The 20,906-nt window shown below is 41.9% G+C and overlaps 1 protein-coding gene across 3 annotated transcripts in view; it reads right to left on the bottom strand.

Moving 5' to 3' along the window:
- Nucleotides 1-20,906, bottom strand: part of LOC146714302 (diacylglycerol kinase delta) — a 98,817-nt gene that overhangs the window by 52,971 nt on the left and 24,940 nt on the right. The window contains exon 4 of one of the 3 annotated variants that reach the window (XM_085450764.1): nt 201-251. The exons of the other annotated variants lie outside the window; for them this stretch is intronic. Within the exon in view, the coding sequence (XP_085306890.1) occupies nt 201-251 (51 nt within the window). The remainder of the gene's footprint in view (nt 1-200; nt 252-20,906) is intronic. 3 annotated transcript variants of the gene reach the window in all.

Here is a 20,906-nt window from a genome sequence, read left to right as displayed (position 1 = left end):
CCCCCTGCAGGCCCTTACAAATAATGCGTTTTTTCAACACTGACTTTTCACACTCGAGGCTACGTCCATCTTTTATAGACAGTCTATGGCAAGGACTCTCAGAAGTTACTCAGTAGGTCAGCTTACCTATGGAGCCAAACATTTCAGTCACCGTGTCAATGTGAATTGTAACAGAAACAAAAGTGAAAACATGAACTCACTGGATGGTGATGCATAGTGGCGTCTAAGGTGTTCAAATCAGCATGAAATATCTGTTTTGGGAAAAAGCACAAATTCACCTCAAAGTCTATTTTAATAACTGGTCAAGAGGTTTCAATGATCAACTGATCTTTACTAGAGCAGGGAGAAAGGTTTGACAGCCAAGGAAACATAGCTACTGAACACAGGTTAGACGACCCTGGAGTGTGCATACGAAAAACAAGTACAAGCGGCTTCGACAAAGTGGCAAAAAAAAAAAAATCATATGAAGACATTGATGAAATATCAGCAAAAGCAGCAACTAACCAGCTATAATATTGTTATTATTATTACTGGTATTTTCAAGTGCGGATTTGCAATTAGTCTGCATCATCTACACTCGCCAACCAGTTCACCTGCTCTTTAATGTAAATATTTAATCAGCCAGTCACATGGCAGTAGCTAAGTGCATGGTGAAGACGAGCTGCTGAAGCCCAAGCTGAGCATTGGAACGAGGAAGAAAGGTGAATTTAGGCTACGTTCACACTGCTGGCGAAAGCGCATGAAATCCGATTTTTTTGACCCTATGCGACCCATATCCGATCATGGTATGACAGTGTGAACGGCACAAATCCGATATTTTTGAATCCGATCTGGGTCACTTTCGTATGTGGTCCTGAATCCGATACATATCCGATGTTTTAGAAAGCGACTGCTGTTTGAACGGTCATGTCGCATTAAATCCGTCTTTTACGTCACTGACACAAGACAGACGCCAATTATCAGCTCCGGAGAAGCGCCTGAGAAGACATCGCAAACGCTTCCTGGCCATCCAGTGAAACTGTTAGGAAGACAACGTTGGAGAAACGTGAACATTTTATTTGTACTGTATAATCTGCAGATTCTGACAGAAATCTGCAGCTATCCTTTGCAGCACCGCTCCTCTAAAACAGCAATAAGGATCATTATTAGGTTATTTACATTATTATGTAAATAACAAAATAACTTAAAGCAAAAATTGGGCAACGTAAAATCCGAAGTCTTTATATTAAGGGCCATCTGTCAAACAATACTGTTTGCTTTGGGTCTAAACAGAGCGCGTTGTGTGTGACGTCTTCTTTTGCGCATGCGGTCCGCATTGAGCGTTCACACTAGAGCACGTTTGCTGTCGCATTTTATTTGTAGTGTGAACGAGCAGACAAAAAAATCGGATTTGATCAAAAAATCGGAATTGAGCATTAAGACCTGCAGTGTGAACGTAGCCTTAGTGACTTTGAAATTGGCATGGTCAAAAAGCCACGATCTGCTGGGATTTTCCCACAAGACCATCTGTAGGGTTTGCAAACAATGGTCTGAAAAAGACAAAATACCCAGTGAATGGAAGTTTTCTGGGTGAAAATGTTTTGTTGATGTCAAAGGTAAGGGGAGAGTGGCCAAACTGCTTTTATCTGCTCAAATATCCACTTATTGCAACCAAAGGAGACAGAAGAGCATCTCTGAAAAGCAGCAGAAGACCACACCTACCACTCATGTCATTTAAGATGAGGAAATTCAGGCTCCAATTCACAGAGGTTCACTAAAATTGGACAATAGATGATGAATCTCGATTTTGACTACGACATTTGGATGGTAGGTTGAGAATTGTAGTGGTCCAGTGGTGCTGTAATGGTGTGGGGGATGTATTTGCATCATGGGCCTTCAGTCAGCAAATCTTTCAGAGGAATGTTTCCAGGATCTTGAATCTGTGCCACGATAAATTGAAGTAGTTCTGAAGACAAAAGAGGGTCTAAGCCCGGATTTGCAAGGCGTAGCTAATGAAGTGGCTGGCAAGTGTAAATCTGAAAGCGCTAGTGCTATAGCATGGATTCAACACAATAACGTGTCATATTCTGTGGGCAAGAGTCCAGTCTTGGTTTATATAAAGGTGGAAGTAAAGTCCTAAACATAGCTATTCCTTCTGTCTCGTCTTCTTTCCACATTGCTCTGTTTCTACCTCTTACTTTCTTTATTCCTGCTGTTTAAAGCTCTTGTTCTTCCAGTCTCTTCCTCTCACTCCATTAACTCTCATTCTTTGCCTTGGATCAATATCATGCTTCCATCTCATCCCCCTCAACAATTCCTCCTCTATCCAGGCCTTCTGTTTACTACCCAAATCGATACCTCCTCCTACTCCTCATCCTTTATTTTTCACTCTGATTTCTTCTTCATGCCACCTCCAGCTCTCCAGCCTCTTTCCTATTTTTAATCGCCTACAGTCTTCAGCCAGTTTTGGATCATTGTTTCATGTCATCTGTGTTATAAGACGCCCCTTCTGCAGTCATTCCCACAACTCACCGTCAGTGTTTTTCCTCCTTTCATCTTCTCCACTTTCTCCTCTATCAAACAAACATTTCTTCTTCATCTACTCGTCTCATTTTAAGATTTGTGAGGCCACCTTTCATTCCTTATTTGCTTTGATTGTGGATCTTTTCATCTATCACCACAAGAAAAAAAATCAAACTTCATACTTGTTGCATATTTCGCTTTATCACAGCATAGCTGTAAAACTGATGACCAGGGAGCTAAATTTGAATGCAGCTGAATAACTTACAACAACTTGGCTCAAACTTCACTTTCAGCTGTGGTTACTAGATTGGAGTAGCTATAGGGGACATAACTGTAATCATCCCTTTCATGCATAATAGCTGAAATTTTCAATACAGCTGAAATATTATGATCTCAGAGCTCAGCTATGTTTCATGACGTGTAAATCCCTCTGGTAACGAGCAGCAGTGGACAGCTGAAGTCAAACCACAAAAGTAACCAGTGCATTGCCATCCTGTGTGTAACTTAACGCCCTTTGGCCATGTTATAGATAGCCGTCCACTACAAAGTGCACACTGGAGGTCAGAAGGTCACTTTGTGGGATTTTTTTCCCCACCAACTGATTTGTCTAGTTCAGTGATTACCAAAGTGTGGGCCCCCTGGTGGCCTGTGAAGGTTCTGCAGGCGGGCCACAGTAATAAGTTAGTACAGTTACGTAGTAATATAAGTTTATGTATTCAAACAAAAAGTGAACTGAAACTGGTAATCGTGTCTGTGTCCCAGTGGCAGGTTTTTCACACATTGCCCTTAACACTTTGCATATGACTGGGTAGCATTAGCAATTTATAGCTAACAGCCTTTTAAGAACATGCATTACTTTCTCTTTCACTAGAGTGAAGATTTACGATTGGGTGGGCCCTGTGGGATTTTCTGGTTTTTAAAGTGACTTTGGGAATGACTGAATTAGAGCATTTGCTGGAGATTTCGGGTGCAATAAAGGTTTTAGCTGGCTAGCAAATAAAAGAGGTAGAGCTGCACTCAGAATTAGCCTACTGTGCTAATGTACACATGCTAAGTAAAGTATTTTAGCTGGCTAGCATCTGATACACATGAAGATGATGGCTTGGGTTTAAAATAATCACCTGGAAGCTTAGAAAATAGAGCATTGTCAGAAAGTTTTTTTAGGGTACTGCTACTAATAATCTAAACCATTTTTTTAGACAGTAATATGTTCAAAGCTATCAATCAACGCTCTTCACTTTTTTCACCTTTCTAGTTCATATAATATGACTGTCTTCAGAAACAGTAAAATTCCCACTAACAAAGAGAAGTTGATCAAATCTCCAGAGAGTTGTCACCACAGAGCTCAAAATGCCGATAGTGCCACTGGTCTTCTAGGTTAAGCCGTTTAGACCACCAGAGTGTGCAGGATGGAGCACCACGTCAAAGCCATCACCATGAAAAAAAAAAAAAAAAGCTGATTATGTGGTCTAGACATGCAGAGGTCTGCTCCATCCATCACAATACAAAACCTGCCAAAACGAGGCGTGGAGGAGAGGAGCAGGGAACAAGGTCACCTCAGTTCCTGCGGTTTAATTCTCCCTTTATGAGGCAAGCAGTCGATCACCTCTTAAATCTGACACAAGCTCATAGTACACATCCAATTTACCGACACTGCACTGATGAAGATGTATCAGTGTCCTGATTTTAACAAGTTAGAATAAAACTGTAAAGGTCATGACGCCTTTTCCTTCTTTTTGTGGCAAAGTTATGTGGCAAGGTGCAAACGGATGAAAAATGAAACAGGATGGTGCCGCAAGAAGGGACATTAACTTTCATAAAGTAGTCTGTTAATTGCTGATTGTAACTTTCAACAGACTAGCTGGATAATTGCCATATCATTACACTGAAAAAACAGAGTGAGAGTAAAAGTGAAAACTGAGTAAATACCTTTTTTTTTTTAAAGCAGAACAAAGAGCAAAACACCTCCTGACCTACAATGTGAGCTTTGTAGTGGACACCCGAGTCACTGGTGACAAAGGACACCTTGTGAGTAATGGTAAGACACGGTTAGCATTGGACCTGGTATGACCACTGGTTGCTCTCATTGCTCAACTTCATACTAACAAAAGCTGCATCTGTGCATGAATGACAGAGAGACAGATGTAACAGTGAAGCCGCAGGGAGCAGGGGGAGTGAAGGTATGTGTGTTTAAATACCTGAGGTCAACCATCTGAAGCAACGGACAGCAGCAGAGGGGAGGCAGAGAGTGCAGGCAGGGTGAAGACGGATAGCAGCAAGAGTGCAAAGAAGGCTTACAAGATTGTAGTGAGACCTGCTGTGATGTGTGGGCTGCAGACAGTGGCACTGACAAAAAGACAGGAGGCTGAAGATGTTGGGACTGACCAGAAGGGACAGGATTAGAAATGAGTACAACAGAGGGACAGCTCAGGGTTAAAGACAAAGTTAGAGAGGTTGGTTTGGACGATGGGGTGATACAGAGGCCAGGTGAAAGGATAAGACGAGGCTGGATCACATGATGTTCCCTGAAACTAAAGCTGACATCTCATCCCAATTCGGATTATTTATATAGCTCCAAATCAGGAAAAACTCCCTTTTAACAGGAAGTTGAAGGCTCTGCCTCCAGTTCTACTTTTAAATACTCTAGGAACAACAAGCAAGCTCGCAGTCTGAAAGTGAAGTGCTCTACTGGGATGATACGGTGATGTGAGGTATTTAAGATCAGATGGAAGGATTTTAAATTAGATTCTGGATTTAACAGGGAGCCAATAAAGACAAGCCAGTATGGGAGAAATCTGCTCTCTCTTTCTAGTCCCTGTCAGGACTCTTGCTGCAGCATTTTGGATCAACTGGCTTTTCAGGGACTTTTAGGACATCCTGATAATAATGAATTACAGTAGTCCAGCCTGGAAGTAATAAATGCATGAACTAGTTTTTCAGCGTCACTCTGAGACAGGATATTTCTAATTTTAGAGATGTTGCGCAAATGGAAGAACGCAGTCTTACATATTTGTTTAATATGTGCGTTGAAGGACATGTCCTGGTCAAAAATGACTCCAAGGTTCCTCACAGCGTTACTGGAGGCCAAGGTAATGCCATCCAGAGTAAGAATCTGGTTAGATACCATATTTCTAAGATTTTCAGGGCCGAGTACAATAACCTCAGTTTTATCTGAATTAAGAAGCAGAAAGTTAGAGGTCATCCAGGTCTTTAAGACATTCCTGCAATTTAACTACTATCTGGCTTAATCTCTCAAACATCCATGCGTCCATCCAGTTATCAGGTTTCAGCTGTCCATCACGTGGTCCTCTCTTTACCATACCCCAGGGTAAAACAACAAAAATGTCAAAGTAAAAGGAAGCAGCATAAGACATTTACATATATGTGGTTTCACCACGAAATCCAAGCAGGCAGAAACATTACTCAACAAAGCCCTTCGATCAGGTTGGCAAACTGACTGCACAAAGTGTCGAAACACCGAACTGGTGAGGACAAGCTGCACGTGATGGATTTAGACACGCAGAGCAACCGCTATTGCAAAACACACACACGTTCATGTGAAAGTGCGCCGTTTCAAGAGGACTTCTCTCCCCTCACCTATCTGTCATGCTAATGAAACTGAACTCCACCAACACCACCCAACCCCCTCATTTTCTTTTCTTTTAAAAAAAAAAAAAATTCCACTACAGCACCAGCTCACCTTTGCCCCCCTCTTCCCTCCATCACCTCCATCACGTTGAGGCTCGCTGTTTACATAAAATGTGAAGTTAAAATAGCCTCGGTCTGCATGCGCGAGACGATAAATCCACACACATAAACACACGCTGATGGAAGCACATGGCCTGTGTGTTTTGACAGTCTTCCAACACGCTGACGCTGTATTTGTTTAACAAATTGACCTCCTAAATATAGACTACGTTTCCCAGAGGAGGCTCTAAAAATGGAGACGGGCCCTTATGTGTATGTGTGTGTGTGTGTCCCTGCTTTTATTATATCCATTTGAGTGCACGGCTTGCGGCTACGACAGAAATTCCTCTGGCTTTCAAGTAAAATCAATACCAGCGCCTGTGGTCTTTTTTCGGACACTTGGAAGTAAGAAAAGAGCCACTCCTCGCTCCTCGAGTGTGTGATTATGAAACCCAAACACAGTGCCGGATACACCCTTATTGACGCTACTGTTTTCTTTATCTCTCTCTGCTTAAGCTTGCTCAGGTGGTTTCTCGGCCCTGGTAGTGGAGGTGCAAAAAGCCAAGGATTACAGTATGCTTTAATACGTAGGCGGGTTCTGGCTCTATGCGTTTAGGCGGGTGGGCGGCTGCTGCACACAACAGCGATGATTTCGCCTTTTCACGGTGGCATCGTGCAATTGGAAACACGTTGTGTAACCAGAGAGGGAAGTGATGCTTGCTCTACGTAACATATGCAAAAACAGTTGATGCTGTGAGACAATTTCTTTTTACTGCATTCAAATGTAGCATGATCAAACTACTGTGCGTTTCTGAGGTCCTCCCTATCTGGGCTGAAAATCCCTTTGTTTGGCTTCGGCTGCCTCACGTGGACGTTTGAATGATGTGGGTGGAGTTTGATGCTGAGGCGCTTACATAAAGAACTGTTTTTCAGTAAAGGAATATGATACGACTTTACTACTAGCTTTTTTGGGGGCAAGCAAAAGTGACTCAAACTCACTTGCACATGTGCACTAAATCACATATGCAAGTCTCAGCTTAAAAAGTCAGGTCAGAATTCATTTGGACTTCAGAGTCTTTAGGAAAAGCACTGCCAGATTTGGCTAAAAACACATTTTGGGGCAACACAGCACTTTGCCTCAGACTGCAGGCTTGTTTGTGGTCCCGAGGGTGTTTAAAAGTAGAATGGGAGACAGCACCGTCATCTTTCAGGCCTCACTACTCTGGAACCAGCTCCCAGTTTGGATTCAGCTAACGAACACCATCTCTACTTTTAAGTTTAGACTTATCCGGTGACCCTGAACTCTCCGTTATGCTGAAATAGGTCTCTGCGGACTTCCCATGCTGCACTGTTTCTTCTTCGTTCATATTTTGACACCACTACTGCTGTCTTCTCTTTCCCCTCACCCCACCAGTCAGGGCAGAGAGCCCTGAGCCTGGCTCGGCCGGAGGTTTCTTCCCGTTAAAAGGGAGTTTTTCTTTCCCACTGTTGCCAAATGCTTGCTCACAGGCGGTCGTGTGATTGGTGGGATTTCTTTCTGATATTCTTGGGTCTTTACTTTGCAATTTAAAGTGCTTTGAGGTGACTGTTAACCTGATTTGGTGCTATATAAATACAAATGAGCTGAAGTGAAAATTTAATTGCACTCTGGCTCCAGTTGCCTAGGTGACTCTCACTCTACTGTATTTAGTGCCAATGATCAGTAAAAGTAAAAAATCAGCAGAAGAAGCAAACTACACTAGCACTGTCATACAAAAAGCCATAAAATATGCTTTAAAAGGCCTCCATTTTTACTTGTATATGGCAAATGGTATATGGACTGGTTCTTCTATAGCGCTAAAACAGCCAGGTGAACAAAGGTGAGTGAAGAAGAAACCCTCAGTGCATCATGGGAAGCCCCTAGCAGTCTAGCATAACTAAGGGAGGATTCAGGGTCACCTGATCCAGCCCCATCATTTACATGATATATGATATGATATGCCACAATCCTGACATTGGATGAGTTCTTTATCATAACTTAAGCATTTTGTAATTTTGTTGTATTCTTAATGTCTGTTGTCCATGTTTGTTTTGAAAATGTGCATATGAGAATGTTCAATTTAATTTTTAGTTCAGTTCTATTAATATAGTATCAAATCACAGCAACAGTTGCCTGAAGGTGCTTTATATCATAACGTAAAGACCCTACAATAATACAGAGAAAACCCCAACAATCAGATGACCCCCTATGATCAGACACTTTGGCGACAGTGGGAAAGAAAAACTCCCTTTTAACAAGAAGAAACCTCAGGGAGGGGGCGACCATCTGTTGCAACAGGTTGGGGGTGAGAGGAAGGAGCCAGAACAAAGACACGATACATGACTCATTTACTGCAGATCGAATCTGTATACAGGTACAAGTAAGAAAACGGAAGCAAAGGAGAAAGGGTCAAGGTGGTCAAAGTCCAGAGCACAGTATTTACTTTTGTTCCTCCAGCACCAGAAACATCTGACCAGTAAGCTGACTCAACATTCTCACGTGGTTTGTAGTGACACATTTTGGTCTCCCTGTAATTTTCTCAGTATGAAAAGAAACCAAGTGAAGGGAAAAATGTCAGAGTTTGTCTGAAAGCAGTCTATATTTGACTCATCTTATGAATTTTTAGCTGTATGAACAGTCGTTTGACTAAAGTTACACAACAAACTTATCAACTAGTTTAACACCTTAAAGAAGACATCTACAGCCTTTGTCGTCCTCTGAACTTTAACTTTGTGTCTCTAAAGGCAGATTCAAACAACCTTTCCTTCTTATTTAATGTTTTTTTGTTGTTATCAGATGTTTTTACACTTAGACGTGTTACTCATGTTCATTTCAACACGGCGGCCTGGTGAGACGTCTTGCTTTAACATCGCCCTGCAAGAAAGCTTAAAATAGCAACACAAACATTCAAGTCTGAGACGTTTATCGTGTCGAAAATATATTGTGTAGCGAAAGTTTTGGAAAATCAAGCCACGCTGGCTAAACGTTGGTGTGACACAAGAAGAAGAAGAGCTGTGCTCGACCCTATTAGAAGAAAGGAAGAAAACAAAAGTCAAAGAAAAGACTTTCCTTTCTTTGATACATGCACTGAACTTTGCTTCTTTGCGGTAAAAACAAGGTCTCTTCCCCTCTCTCGCCTGCACGACAGGTGGGGGTGGGAGCGTGCGTGGGCGTTCGTGCGACGCTGCGCTTAAAGTGTGTATCCCTGCGTGTTCGTGTGACGAGCGCCAGATTGCGGCGCAGCATGGCTGTACGCTCGGACTGACAGACCTCTGCAAAAATGAAAATAAGGACGCCTGCAAAAGGGATTAAAAAAAGCATTTTTTAAAAGCAAGAAAGTGAATAAAAAGAAAAGAAGAGTCAGGAAGAGCAAATGAAAGAAGAAAGAAAAACAAAGAACGGAAATGAAACGAGAGAAAAAAAAGTAACAACAGGCAAAAAAAGGAACACAACAAAGAAAAAGGCCAAAAGACAGAAGCAGAAAAAAAAGAAAAAGAAATAAAAGAAAAACAGGAACTTGATGCATAAACAAAGCGAGACAGAACGGTCGGGGATTTACCAAATACAGTAAAGAGCGTGATTCTAGAATAAGCTCGGTTTCTCAAACATAGACACAGGATGACAAAAATAGACTTTCAGCAAAGAGTTCGCTGAGTGGTTAGTGGTGGTGCAGAAAGCATGACAAACGTGTGTGTGTGTGTGTGTGTGTGTGTGTGGCTTTTCACAGAAGCAGGAGCCCCAGCGCTCCATCTGTGTCTCAGATTCCTGCTTCTATTTGTCAGACTGAAGGGAATCCTGCGCTTCAGCCACAACAACACGCTGCTGATCTTATCATGTGCACACGTTTACTCATTCATCTGCAGACATGTTGCACAGACATGCATGAAATACAAAAAAAGTGCTACTGTAAGTCGTAACCGGTTACGTCTTTAGTCTCAGATGTTGCTTTGTTTACTGTGAACAAGATAATGCCATTTTTTAAATGTGTTTCAGGCCTTATAGTCTCAGCCTGCAGGCTAACTAAAGGTTATTGTTGAGGTAGAATTCCTGTTAAAAGGAAGTTTTTCCCTCCCACTGTCGCCAAGTGCTTGCTCATAGAGGGTGGATTGATTTTGGGGGTTTTCTCTGTATTATTGTAGGGTCTTTACGTTATGGTATAAAGCACCTTCAGGCAACTGTTGCTGTGCTATAAATAAACTTGAATTTAATTGAATATTCACAAACTTGGGGTCATTGCCAGGTGGTGACAACACCCTCGTCAGCTTTTAACAGCCGAGGGGTAAAAACGTGAACCAACAAATGCCTTACTTTATTGTGAAAGGACCCACACGTGTTCATGGGAAACGTGGTTTTAAATCTGAGCAGTAACAAATCCACTGCCCAGTTTATTTAATTTAAGGGACAGTGATAAACTCCCTCCTAAAACCATGACACAGTGGCGTTAATGCACCCTTCCCATATTGTTTGTTCTGCTGCTATTTATATACACGGTATGAGGATGTGGGGTAAATCATGCTGACATTTACATGTATGCGCATTCATTTGCATACGCACTTCCACGGCAGACATATTCAGGAAGCCACACGCAGGCTGGATTCCCAGGCCGCAATCTTTCTGTGCCTTCACCTGCAGATTTACAACACTGAGGTGTGTGTGGTGCATGCACATGCAGGGGTTATGTGGGACACTGCTTTGTTTCGGTGTTAAAGATGAAATTCCAGGAGACGGTCCTGCCTGACAATTTATTTTTAGCCTTACACACACACACAAACACAGACCTACTTTAAATACAAAAGGAGTCTGGAGTAAGCAGACACACACCATAACACCCAGTAAACACACCTATTCACACACCCATTCCTCAGCACTTCCTCTATTCTCCTTTCCATCACCCCTTCTCGCTCTTCTTTTACTCTCTTTATTTGTCCTCTCCATTGTTAGAGATATTTAATCAGGTCTTTGTGTTTTAAAAGCTCCCATGACCCTGATGTGTTTTTTATTTCCTGGTACAACTCTCGGTGCATGTCAACACTTTAGGAGTGTCTTGAGTACATGTATCTGCTCACATACATGAGGCCAAATCGCATTAGCTACACTCAAAATCTTGAGACGAGTCAAGAGAAAAAGGAAAAGATGGAGAGAAACTTGGGGTATATTTGTCTTTCTGATAACTTGCCAATACCGCTAACTCTAATATGATTCAGTGTCTGGCTCAGCCTCAAGCTTGATGACTAAGGGAAGACACTGAGATCCAAAAAGGCCGAGTCAGAGAACAAGACAGAGATGGAAATGGAGTGAAATTGGCGACTTCGGGCTGGGTAAGCGCTCCTTCCTAATATGATTATACCTCGTCTTGTCCTCATCTTTTTGTGCCAGTGATGTCCTTGGGAGGAAGTTTCATTCCAAACCTGGAAAGGCTCTGCGGCCTACTAAGCTAAGTGTCAGGTCAAAAATAAAAAATAACACTGCCTGCTAAGGTTAAAAGGACACTTAAATAAAAAGAAAATCACATATATGTAGGCATCAGCAATTAGAGTAAATGCAACAGGGTCAATCAATGAAATGAAGCTTTTAAAAGCCAGACTAAAGCGAGGTTTGTGTGATAAAATCTGCCAGCGTCATCGGCTTGAGTCGCAAAGGGGGGCTGGATCCACACAGCAGTGTTCCATCTCCACTAATTGAGATGCTGTTGATTTGCTGGATGTCCTTAAATTAAATTAAGGTGTGCCGGACAGACGCCAGCTGGAAGTTGGGAAGCCTATGTAAACAAAAAACTCCAAAGTCTTCATGAGGGGAGCGTGATTCATCAGTAATGACAAAATAAAAGCTTTATTTTTGATTTACTTTAAGTCACTTATTAAGCAAGAACGTCTCGTTTGTTTTTGGTTTTTAACTGTGGTTTGAGGACAAAAAAAAAACAAAACACAATTAGATCCTGAGATATCCGGTCGTTCAGTGATGACATGACGAATCCTACTTCCGGGTGTTGTTAACATGTTTAATGTTATGTATTTTCTTCTATTTAATCTCAAAAAGCTCCTAAAACAGTCAGTGATCCCTGTTGACCTCCCTCGGCTTTTATTACCGCTAATCATTTATTTAAGCTCAGTTTTTAAAACCTTAGGATGGAACTACAGCACAACCCATGCAGCAGTATATGAATGACTAACCTTGTATTGTGGATGGATTATCTCAGTTGTTCTCCTGGCTGAAGTTTGGTCCTTTTACAGCATCCTGCCATGCGATTACATTTGTTCCTGACCACCGAGAACACTCACGTTAACTTTTATCGAGTGGAAAAAAAGTTAGTTTTGTTTATATTATGCTAACATAGCTGTGTCGCTAGCGGTCACGTAGCACATCGTTATATACCAGCTAGCCAAACTTCAGTAACCCTACAAACGTCACTGCTGTTTAGTTTTCTGTCTTCATTTATGTTGGAAGTGATAACAGAGCTGTAAGTTTTAATTTGTTTCCAAAACCCTGCAGTCAGGACATGCTATATTGTATTTAGATAGAAGCTAGCGAGCTAACTTCCTGCTAACTTCTAACTCCGTTAAATGTCATAAATTCCATTTTCATGGATGCCTGGATGTTAAACTCAATTGTTACACCTGGTAGAGCAGAACGCTGATCATTTTATTAAAGATGAAAGACTTTAGACAGTTTTTCAACCCTCAGTAATGCCATAGTGATTGTTTGATATATGGACCTGCAGCGGAGTTTAGGCCCAGACACGGCTAGTGACGTCAGACTTAACGATGGATTGGCCCTGACAGCTTATTTGGTCATAACACACACATTTTCCCCTCATAGTCAGCAGCAGGGGCCCGACCACCAAAAAAGACCCTAACTGTCTATGTCTATGAGTGTAAACCCAAATACTTGATTATGAACACAGGTCTTTGCATAGAAAGTACCAACGCACTGGCCGCCTTCCTTCAGCCGTGTCCTGCAAGCCTCCAACTGGAAAAATCGGAGTTTACCTTATATGAGGAGAAAGTCAGTGGGATGAATATTCTAGCCTGTGTGCGCTCAACGTAAATGGAGAAAAGGAGGCAAGCTCCTTTGAGAGACCGACTGGGTTTTATTTATACCCTCTCGATTTCACCCAGCGCTGAACCCTTGTAAAGGTCTTGGGTCTTTTCCTGCATGTGTTAACTCATGCAGTCAAATTAGCAAGAGTGAAAATAATATTTGTATTCAAAATAACATGCTTAAGAGAGGCATGTGTGAAAAGCTGCTCAGTGTTTGCACAGGAAATGCTTGGGCCAACTCCTTATTTAGTGCTCACATTAAGAAACTACAAACTGCAAAGCAGTTAGGGTTGTGCAAGCAGACACAATGAAAAATACCATCATTATTTGCAAGAAAATGCTGAAATTCACCTTGTGTTGCCAAAAGCATTTCAAGACTTCATGCCTTCCCTTTGGTTTTGTAATCCATTGTGACCATGAAATAGCAGTTTAGCACAGTTGACCAACGTTTTTAGGAGATTACAACTATATGGTGGACATTTCGGCTTCAGTCGCACAGCGTGGAAGCTTTTTTCTGCCAGTGAAAAACAAATAAAAGAAGTGCCATCCATAAGTCACTAGTGACCAGAGGTTTCCAGGGGATCACCGACTGGTCTCTAGGACTGTTTGACTTGTTTGGCCCAGCCTTACAGCAGCACCTTTGGGGTTGTCTTTACATTCACTGTCACCCAAAGACTTACACTATCACCTGTTATACCTGTTATACACTATCACCAGAATGCGTTTACAGCATTCTGGCCACCGTGGGGTAACTATCCTTAAAGCTTAAAACCTTACTTTTGATTGTTATTTACTATTTTTCAAAGGTTTAAACCGACTTTTTAATCCCGTAAAGTTGGGTATTTTAACAAGGAAGTCTTTGGAGACTGACTTGATTCTGGAGTCAGCCTTAAGTATAGTTCAAACATTTAAAAAACGTACGCTGCTTGCTAGCTTGAATTTTGCTGGCACATCGCTATGACACTTGGGATGTTTTTTCTTTTTACTTTAATTAACCATGAAGTGATACTCTTCATGCCTTCAATGCCACACGTGAATTTGAACCCACGACGCTCTCTCCGTATGAAATCAGCGGTAACCACTGAGCTACCGTGCTGCACAAACGCTACCACAGGCGCAGCTCAGTCCCAGCGACTTGAAACCGAAAGCACAAATGAACGCTCCTGCAGGAAGCTCGCTCGGGTTTACTGCTCGTAAACAATCTTTTTACCATTGAACTGGTATTTTTTTTAGCCAAAACACAACTTATAAGGCTAACCCTCAACTTTGTGTTATGACTGTCATCATTATCAGCAGTATAGCTTACATGCAGTGCATTTCTATCATAACCGTGCAAAAATTCTCACACATGCTTTTGTTTACTTGTCTAACTCATATCACTTTTAAACCAATTTCTCTACTTTAGTCCATGTGAGTCACTCATATGGACTAAAGTACTGCAGCGATGTATAAACTGAGGAGTGAGAGCCAAGGTGAGAAGCAAGAAAAGACAAAAAGAAGATGAGGGGGATTTACGAGCAACAACCAAAGCAGAAATAGAAAATAAATGAATTTCATCGTCTTTTTCCTCCATTCCGTAAACAATTTAAAACAGAAGCATCCAATCATATCAATCAATTTATCTATCTACTACATCTATGTCAGTCTATCATGTTGCACCTGTGTCTCACTTTGTACCTTTCTTTCATAATGAAAACAGTCTTCCTCTGTTACGAACATCACACACACACACACACACACACACACACACACACACACAGCTGTGTAAAAATAAGATGTGCTGTTTTTAGAAGGGAAGCCACATCCTTCCAGTACAGTCACACTGACTGCCAGTGTACTCTACTTCTACGTCGCTCTCGTTCTCGATTTTACTCATCGTTTCCAGGAAGATGCGCTAATATCTAAGGACAGTTTTTTTGTTCTCTGTTTTTTTGCAATCGAAGCCCCTCTGTGAACTACAGGTTTTGACTCATTTAATCTCTAATATTCTGATCTCTTTCCCTGCCGTTATCACTATAATTTGCTGTACATCTGCAGCGCACAAAATCTGATGTGGTGTAGCAGGATGTCGATTTAGGTTGTAATGCAAGGTCGCGGTGTGAGCCAGATAATCAAAGTATTTGCATGCCACGTATAAGCTCAAAGTCCTCATTTGGCCACACTTTCTTCTCTTCAGCCCTGAATCTGGATTTTAATTAGGCTTTATAAAATGCACTCAATACACTCAAGATCAACCTCGCAGACTTGTTATTACTGTCACAGTGGAAGGCAAGGCAAGGCAAGGCAAGTTTATTTGTATAGCACAATTCAACAACAAGGTGATTCAAAGTGCTTTACAGAGACATTAGAAACAAGAACAAATAAAAAGCATGATTTAAAATTGATTAAAACAAGCAAATAAACTAACTAACTAATTAACAAACAAACAAACAAAACAGTATATAAAATCAAAACAGATAAAATCAGAACAGTAGATAAAATCAGTAGTTAAATGTAAGTTTTGAAATTTAAGCTTAAAGTGTGGATTTGGTGTTTTATTCAAACGCAACTGAGAACAGGTGAGTCTTCAACCTGGATTTAAATAAACTGAGTGTTTCAGCTGATCTGAGGCTTTCTGGGAGTTTGTTCCAGATATAAGGAGCATAAAAGCTGAATGCAGCTTCTCCGTGTCTGGTTCTGACTCTGGGAACTGATAAAAGACCGGATCCAGATGACCTGAGGGATCTGGAAGGTTCATACTGGGTCAGGAGGTCATTGATGTATTTTGGTCCTAAACCATTCAGAGCTTTATAGGCCAGCATCAGAACTTTAAAGTCTATCCTCTGACGGACAGGCAGCCAGTGTAAGGACCTCAGAGCTGGACTGATGTGGTCCACTTTTTTGGTCTTAGTGAGGACTCGAGCAGCAGAGTTCTGAATGAGCTGTAGTTGTCTGACTGATTTTTTAGGTAGACCTGTAAAGATGCTGTTACAGTAATCAAGCCTACTAAAGATGAATGCATGGACTAGTTTTTCCAGGTCCTGTTGAGACATCAGATCTTTTATCCTTGATATATTCTTGAGGTGATAGTAAGCTGACTTTGTTATTGTCTTAATGTGTTTTTCTAAGTTTAGGTCTGCATCCATCACTACACCCAAATTTCTCGCCTGGTTTGTGGTTTTTAGATGTATAGATTGAAGTTCTCTGGTGACCTGTAATCGTTTTTCTTTGGCGCCAAAGACTATTACCTCAGTTTTGTTTTTGTTTAGCTGGAGAAAATTGTGGCACAACCAGTCATTGATTTCCTCAATGCATTTACTAAGAGCCTGTACAGGGCCTCGGTCTCCTGGTGACATTGTGATATATATTTGTGTGTCATCTGCATAGCTGTGATAGTTTATTTTGTTGTTGTTTATAATCTGTGCCAGTGGGAGCATGTAGATGTTAAACAGAAGGGGTCCCAAGATGGAACCTTGGGGAACTCCACATGTGATACTTGTCTGCTCAGATGTGAAGTTACCTATTGATACAAAGTATTTCCTGTTTTCTAAGTATGTTTTGAACCAGTTTAGTACAGTTCCTGAAAGACCTGTCCAGTTCTCCAGTCGTTTGAGTAATATGTTGTGGTCAACTGTATCAAATGCTGCACTGAGATCCAGTAAAACTAGGACTGACATTTTTCCACTGTCTGTATTCAGACATATGTCATTAAACACTTTGGTCAGAGCAGTTTCAGTGCTGTGGTTCTGTCTAAAACCTGACTGGAAGGCATCGTAGCAATTATTCTGTTTTAAGAAGTAACTGAGCTGTTGAGAAACTGCTTTTTCAATGATCTTACTTAAAAACGGGAGATTTGAGATCGGCCTGTAGTTGTTCATTTGTGTCTTGTCAAGATTGTCCTTTTTCAGTATAGGTTTGATTATAGCAGTTTTTAGTGATTCTGGAAACACACCTGATAATAAAGAAAAGTTGACGATCTGTAACAGGTCTGACTCTAAAGTCTTTGAGACCTTTTTGAAAAAACTTGTTGGCAGGACATCTAAACAGCAGGAGGAGGAGTTCAGTTGACCTAAGATGTCCTCCAGGTCTTTGCTGTTAATAGGTTGAAACTGTTTCATGGTGTTTAAACAGTTTTTTGGTGGACACAGTACATATCCTGGATCTGCTGTTGATGTACCAATTGCTTGTCTAATTTTTTGGATTTTTTCAGTGAAGAATTTGGCAAAGTCATTGCAGGCCATGGTCGAATGAAGTTCAGCTGCCACTGACACAGGAGGGTTTGTTAGCCTGTCAACTGTAGAAAATAAGACCCGAGCATTATGGCTGTTTTTAGTGATGATGTCAGAGAAGTAGGACCTCCTTGCATTCCTCAGTTGTAAATTATAATTGTGAAGTTTCTCTTTATAAATGTCATAATGAACCTGGAGGTTTGTTTTTCTCCATCTGCGCTCAGCTTTCCTACACTCTCTTTTTTCATTTTTCACCAGTGTGGAGTTTCTCCATGGAGACTTTTTCCTTCCAGAGATAACCTTCACCTTAATGGGAGCAATAGTGTCCATTACATTTAACATGTTAGCATTGAAGCTATTGACGAGCTCATTGACTGACCCTCTGGGCAGGTCAGGTGTTAATGGGAAGACCTGGTTAAAAATTGCACTACTGTGTTCAGTTATACACCGTTTTGTGATCACTGTTGTTGATATATTTGTGTGGGCTGAGATTTTACTTTCAAAGAAAACACAGTAATGATCAGACAGGCCCACATCAGACACAGTAACCTTTGAAATGCTCAGGTCTTTGGAGATCAGTAGGTCAAGAGTGTGTCCTCTATTATGTGTGGCCTCTGTTACATGCTGAGTCAGCCCAAAGTTGCCCAGAGTGTTACTCAGGTCTTTAGTCCCTTTGTCCTGAGGGTTGTCCACATGAATGTTAAAATCCCCAACAATAATTACACAGTCAAAATCAACACAGATCACAGACAGCAGTTCACTGAGGTCATTAAAAAAGTCTGTGCAGTATTTGGGAGGCCTGTAAACATTAAGAAACACAACTTTGGATGGGGCCTTCAGCTGTAAAGCCACATATTCAAAAGACTGAAAACTTCCAGGAGATAGCTGCTTACATTGAAATGATTCATTAAATAAGACAGCAACCCCTCCTCCTCTCCTGCTCACCCTGGCCTCACTGATAAAACTGTAGTTAGGAGGGGTCGTCTCGATGAGAACAGCTCCACTGTTACTTTGGTCCAACCAAGTTTCAGTTAAAAACATAAAATCAAGGCTGTGCTCAGTGATTAAATCATTAATTAAAAATGTTTTCCCAGCTAGAGATCTAATGTTTAATAAAGCCAACTTAAGTGTTTTAGAGGCATTACTTGTCCCCTCGTGTTTGGGAGCAGTCTGTGGCACACAAGGTATGTTTACTATGTTTAAAGATCTTTTAGAGTGCAGCTCTCTGTGTTTTGACCAGGCCACATGTCTCCTGTCACCTAAAAGTACAGAAATTTTAAAACCTTCTAGTAAACAGGGTCCCAGCTTCTCCTGGGAAAAGTCATCACTGCCATAATCCTCACAGCCCGGACCCTTCACACATCACACATCAGACTGCGGAGACAGGGCATGAAGAGGAACTAAGGGGGGCGAGGCTGGGCAATGTGACTTCGATTGCTCTGTTGAGGGTGGGGCTCGATGGCGAACCTTTGGCCGCTCTGGTGGGGGGTTTATGGGGGACAAAAAGGGATTGGGACGGGGGGTAGATCTGAGCCCAGCATTGACCCGCTCCATCATCACCTCAGTGAATTTCAGGTGTGGGGAGGAGGGAGAAAGGGAGGGGGAGGAGGGTGATGGCCTGTCAGGGGTTTGGGGGACTGGGGAAGGTCGTGGTCCCTTGTCCTGGTCGTTGGTGTTGTTGAGAGAGTTGGAGGCAAATAGGGACCCCTCTTCTTGCCTTAGATGTCTCTCCTTTCTGAGGCTCTTCCTCAGATGCCATGGATGTCTCTCCTTTCTGAGGCTCTTCCCGGGTGGGGGCAAATGGAGCTCCTCTTCAAGGTTTCTGCTGGGCTTTGTCTGTTCTTGGAGTTCTGTTTGTTCCTCTTTATGAGATAACTCCTCGTTTATCTCAGCCTTGGCACCAAGCACGGATGGATGACGTATGAAATAAAACAAGTTGGAGGTGAACAGTTTCACCCCTGACTTGTTAAAATTAAATCCATTTGCTTTGAACAGATGCCTGCGTTCCCAAAAAATATTAAAGTTGTCGATAAAGTGCACTGAGTGGTCAGCACATGCTGATATAAGCCATTTATTCAGTGTAAACAACCTGCTGAATCTCTCGTCTCCTCCTCTGACCGGCGGTACAGGTCCACTGATGAATACAGCTGCATTCAGAGAGTTTACAGTATTTAATAATCCAGTAAAGTCCCGTTTCAGAACCTCCGACTGTTGTTTGGACACATCGTTTGACCCTGTATGCAGAACAATGTTTGTCACAGTTGGATATTCATCTGCAATTTGAAGAATTCTCTCCTTCAGGTTGTTGACCATATCGTTAGGAAAGCAGAGGACTTTAGTGTTCTTACCGCACATCCTTTGTACATCCTTTACGGCAGAGTCACCCACAATCAGAGTTTCAGGCCTAGCCTTTAGCTTTCCCTGTGGCCTTTCACTTTTTAACAGATTTTCAGACCTTATTTCGCTGCTTTTAGATGGATGGTTGTCCGATATAGATCCAGGGTCCTTTGATAGTGGAGCAAATCTGTTCTGCAGTTTCACATTCAGTTGTTTTGGAGGTTTGTTGTTAACCTTCCTATTCACGGTTGTCCAGTCCTGTTTCCTCCCGTATACAGGGGTAGAAGAAGGAAGTGAAAGCCAGTCAGTTTCAGAGATTTCAGCTCGCTGTGCCCTGCCTGTGATACGTCCTCCCCCTTCCAGGAGACATGATTTATGTCTTGGTTTTGCACCAAGACAGTCTAAGGGGGGATTATCACTTGAGGATTTATAATAATGCACAGAGTCTACTTTCTTGGTCATGTTATCTGTGCTCCTTAGCTGTGTACTAGCTTGCTCATCGCCATTGTTTTGAATCAAAGGCAAGGTTGTTTCATTTCCACACAGTCCATTTACCTCCACGTTTACTTCTAAGCGATGAATTTTTGTCTCCAGTACTGCAATCTTCTGCAGGAGGCTGTGGTAGTCATCTGTGGAGAGGGAAGGCATCTTGTTGCTAGTTAGCCTAGCGGTTAGCACCTTTCCAGGCTATTGAGGCTGCTCGGTGCCCAGACGCTGTAATCAGGCTTCAGCTGTGTCTAGGCCACAGACACACGGAGCGCTGAGGACAAGGTAACCATAAAATGTTGCTGTTTCTGTTAAGAACACTCTAGTCCTAATGATCTACAAGTGTCCAGAAGTTATCGCAGGTAAGCTCACACGGAAAAAAGGGAAAAAATCAGCATAAAAATCAATATAAGAAGCAAAGCATTCAAGAGCAAAGAGATGAAGCGTCCACACTCACAAAGGGGAGGAACCCCGACTTACGAAATTAATTCGTTCCCAAGGGTCTTTCGTAAGTCGAAGCACCCATCGCGCCTTTTGAGTGAACGATAGGCTATAGGCTAATTGCTAACTGCAACAACAATATGTCGTTCAAGTGGAACAGCGAAGCACAAGTACGAAAGCAAAGGGGTT

Source organism: Copadichromis virginalis, linkage group LG3 (genome assembly GCF_057382275.1).
Source record: "Copadichromis virginalis isolate Kocher_CV1m ecotype Utaka linkage group LG3, C_Virginalis_male_GT1.1, whole genome shotgun sequence".
Lineage (NCBI taxonomy): Eukaryota > Metazoa > Chordata > Actinopteri > Cichliformes > Cichlidae > Copadichromis > Copadichromis virginalis.
Note: the sequence above shows the minus strand (reverse complement) of the source record. Positions and strands in the feature narration are given on the sequence as shown.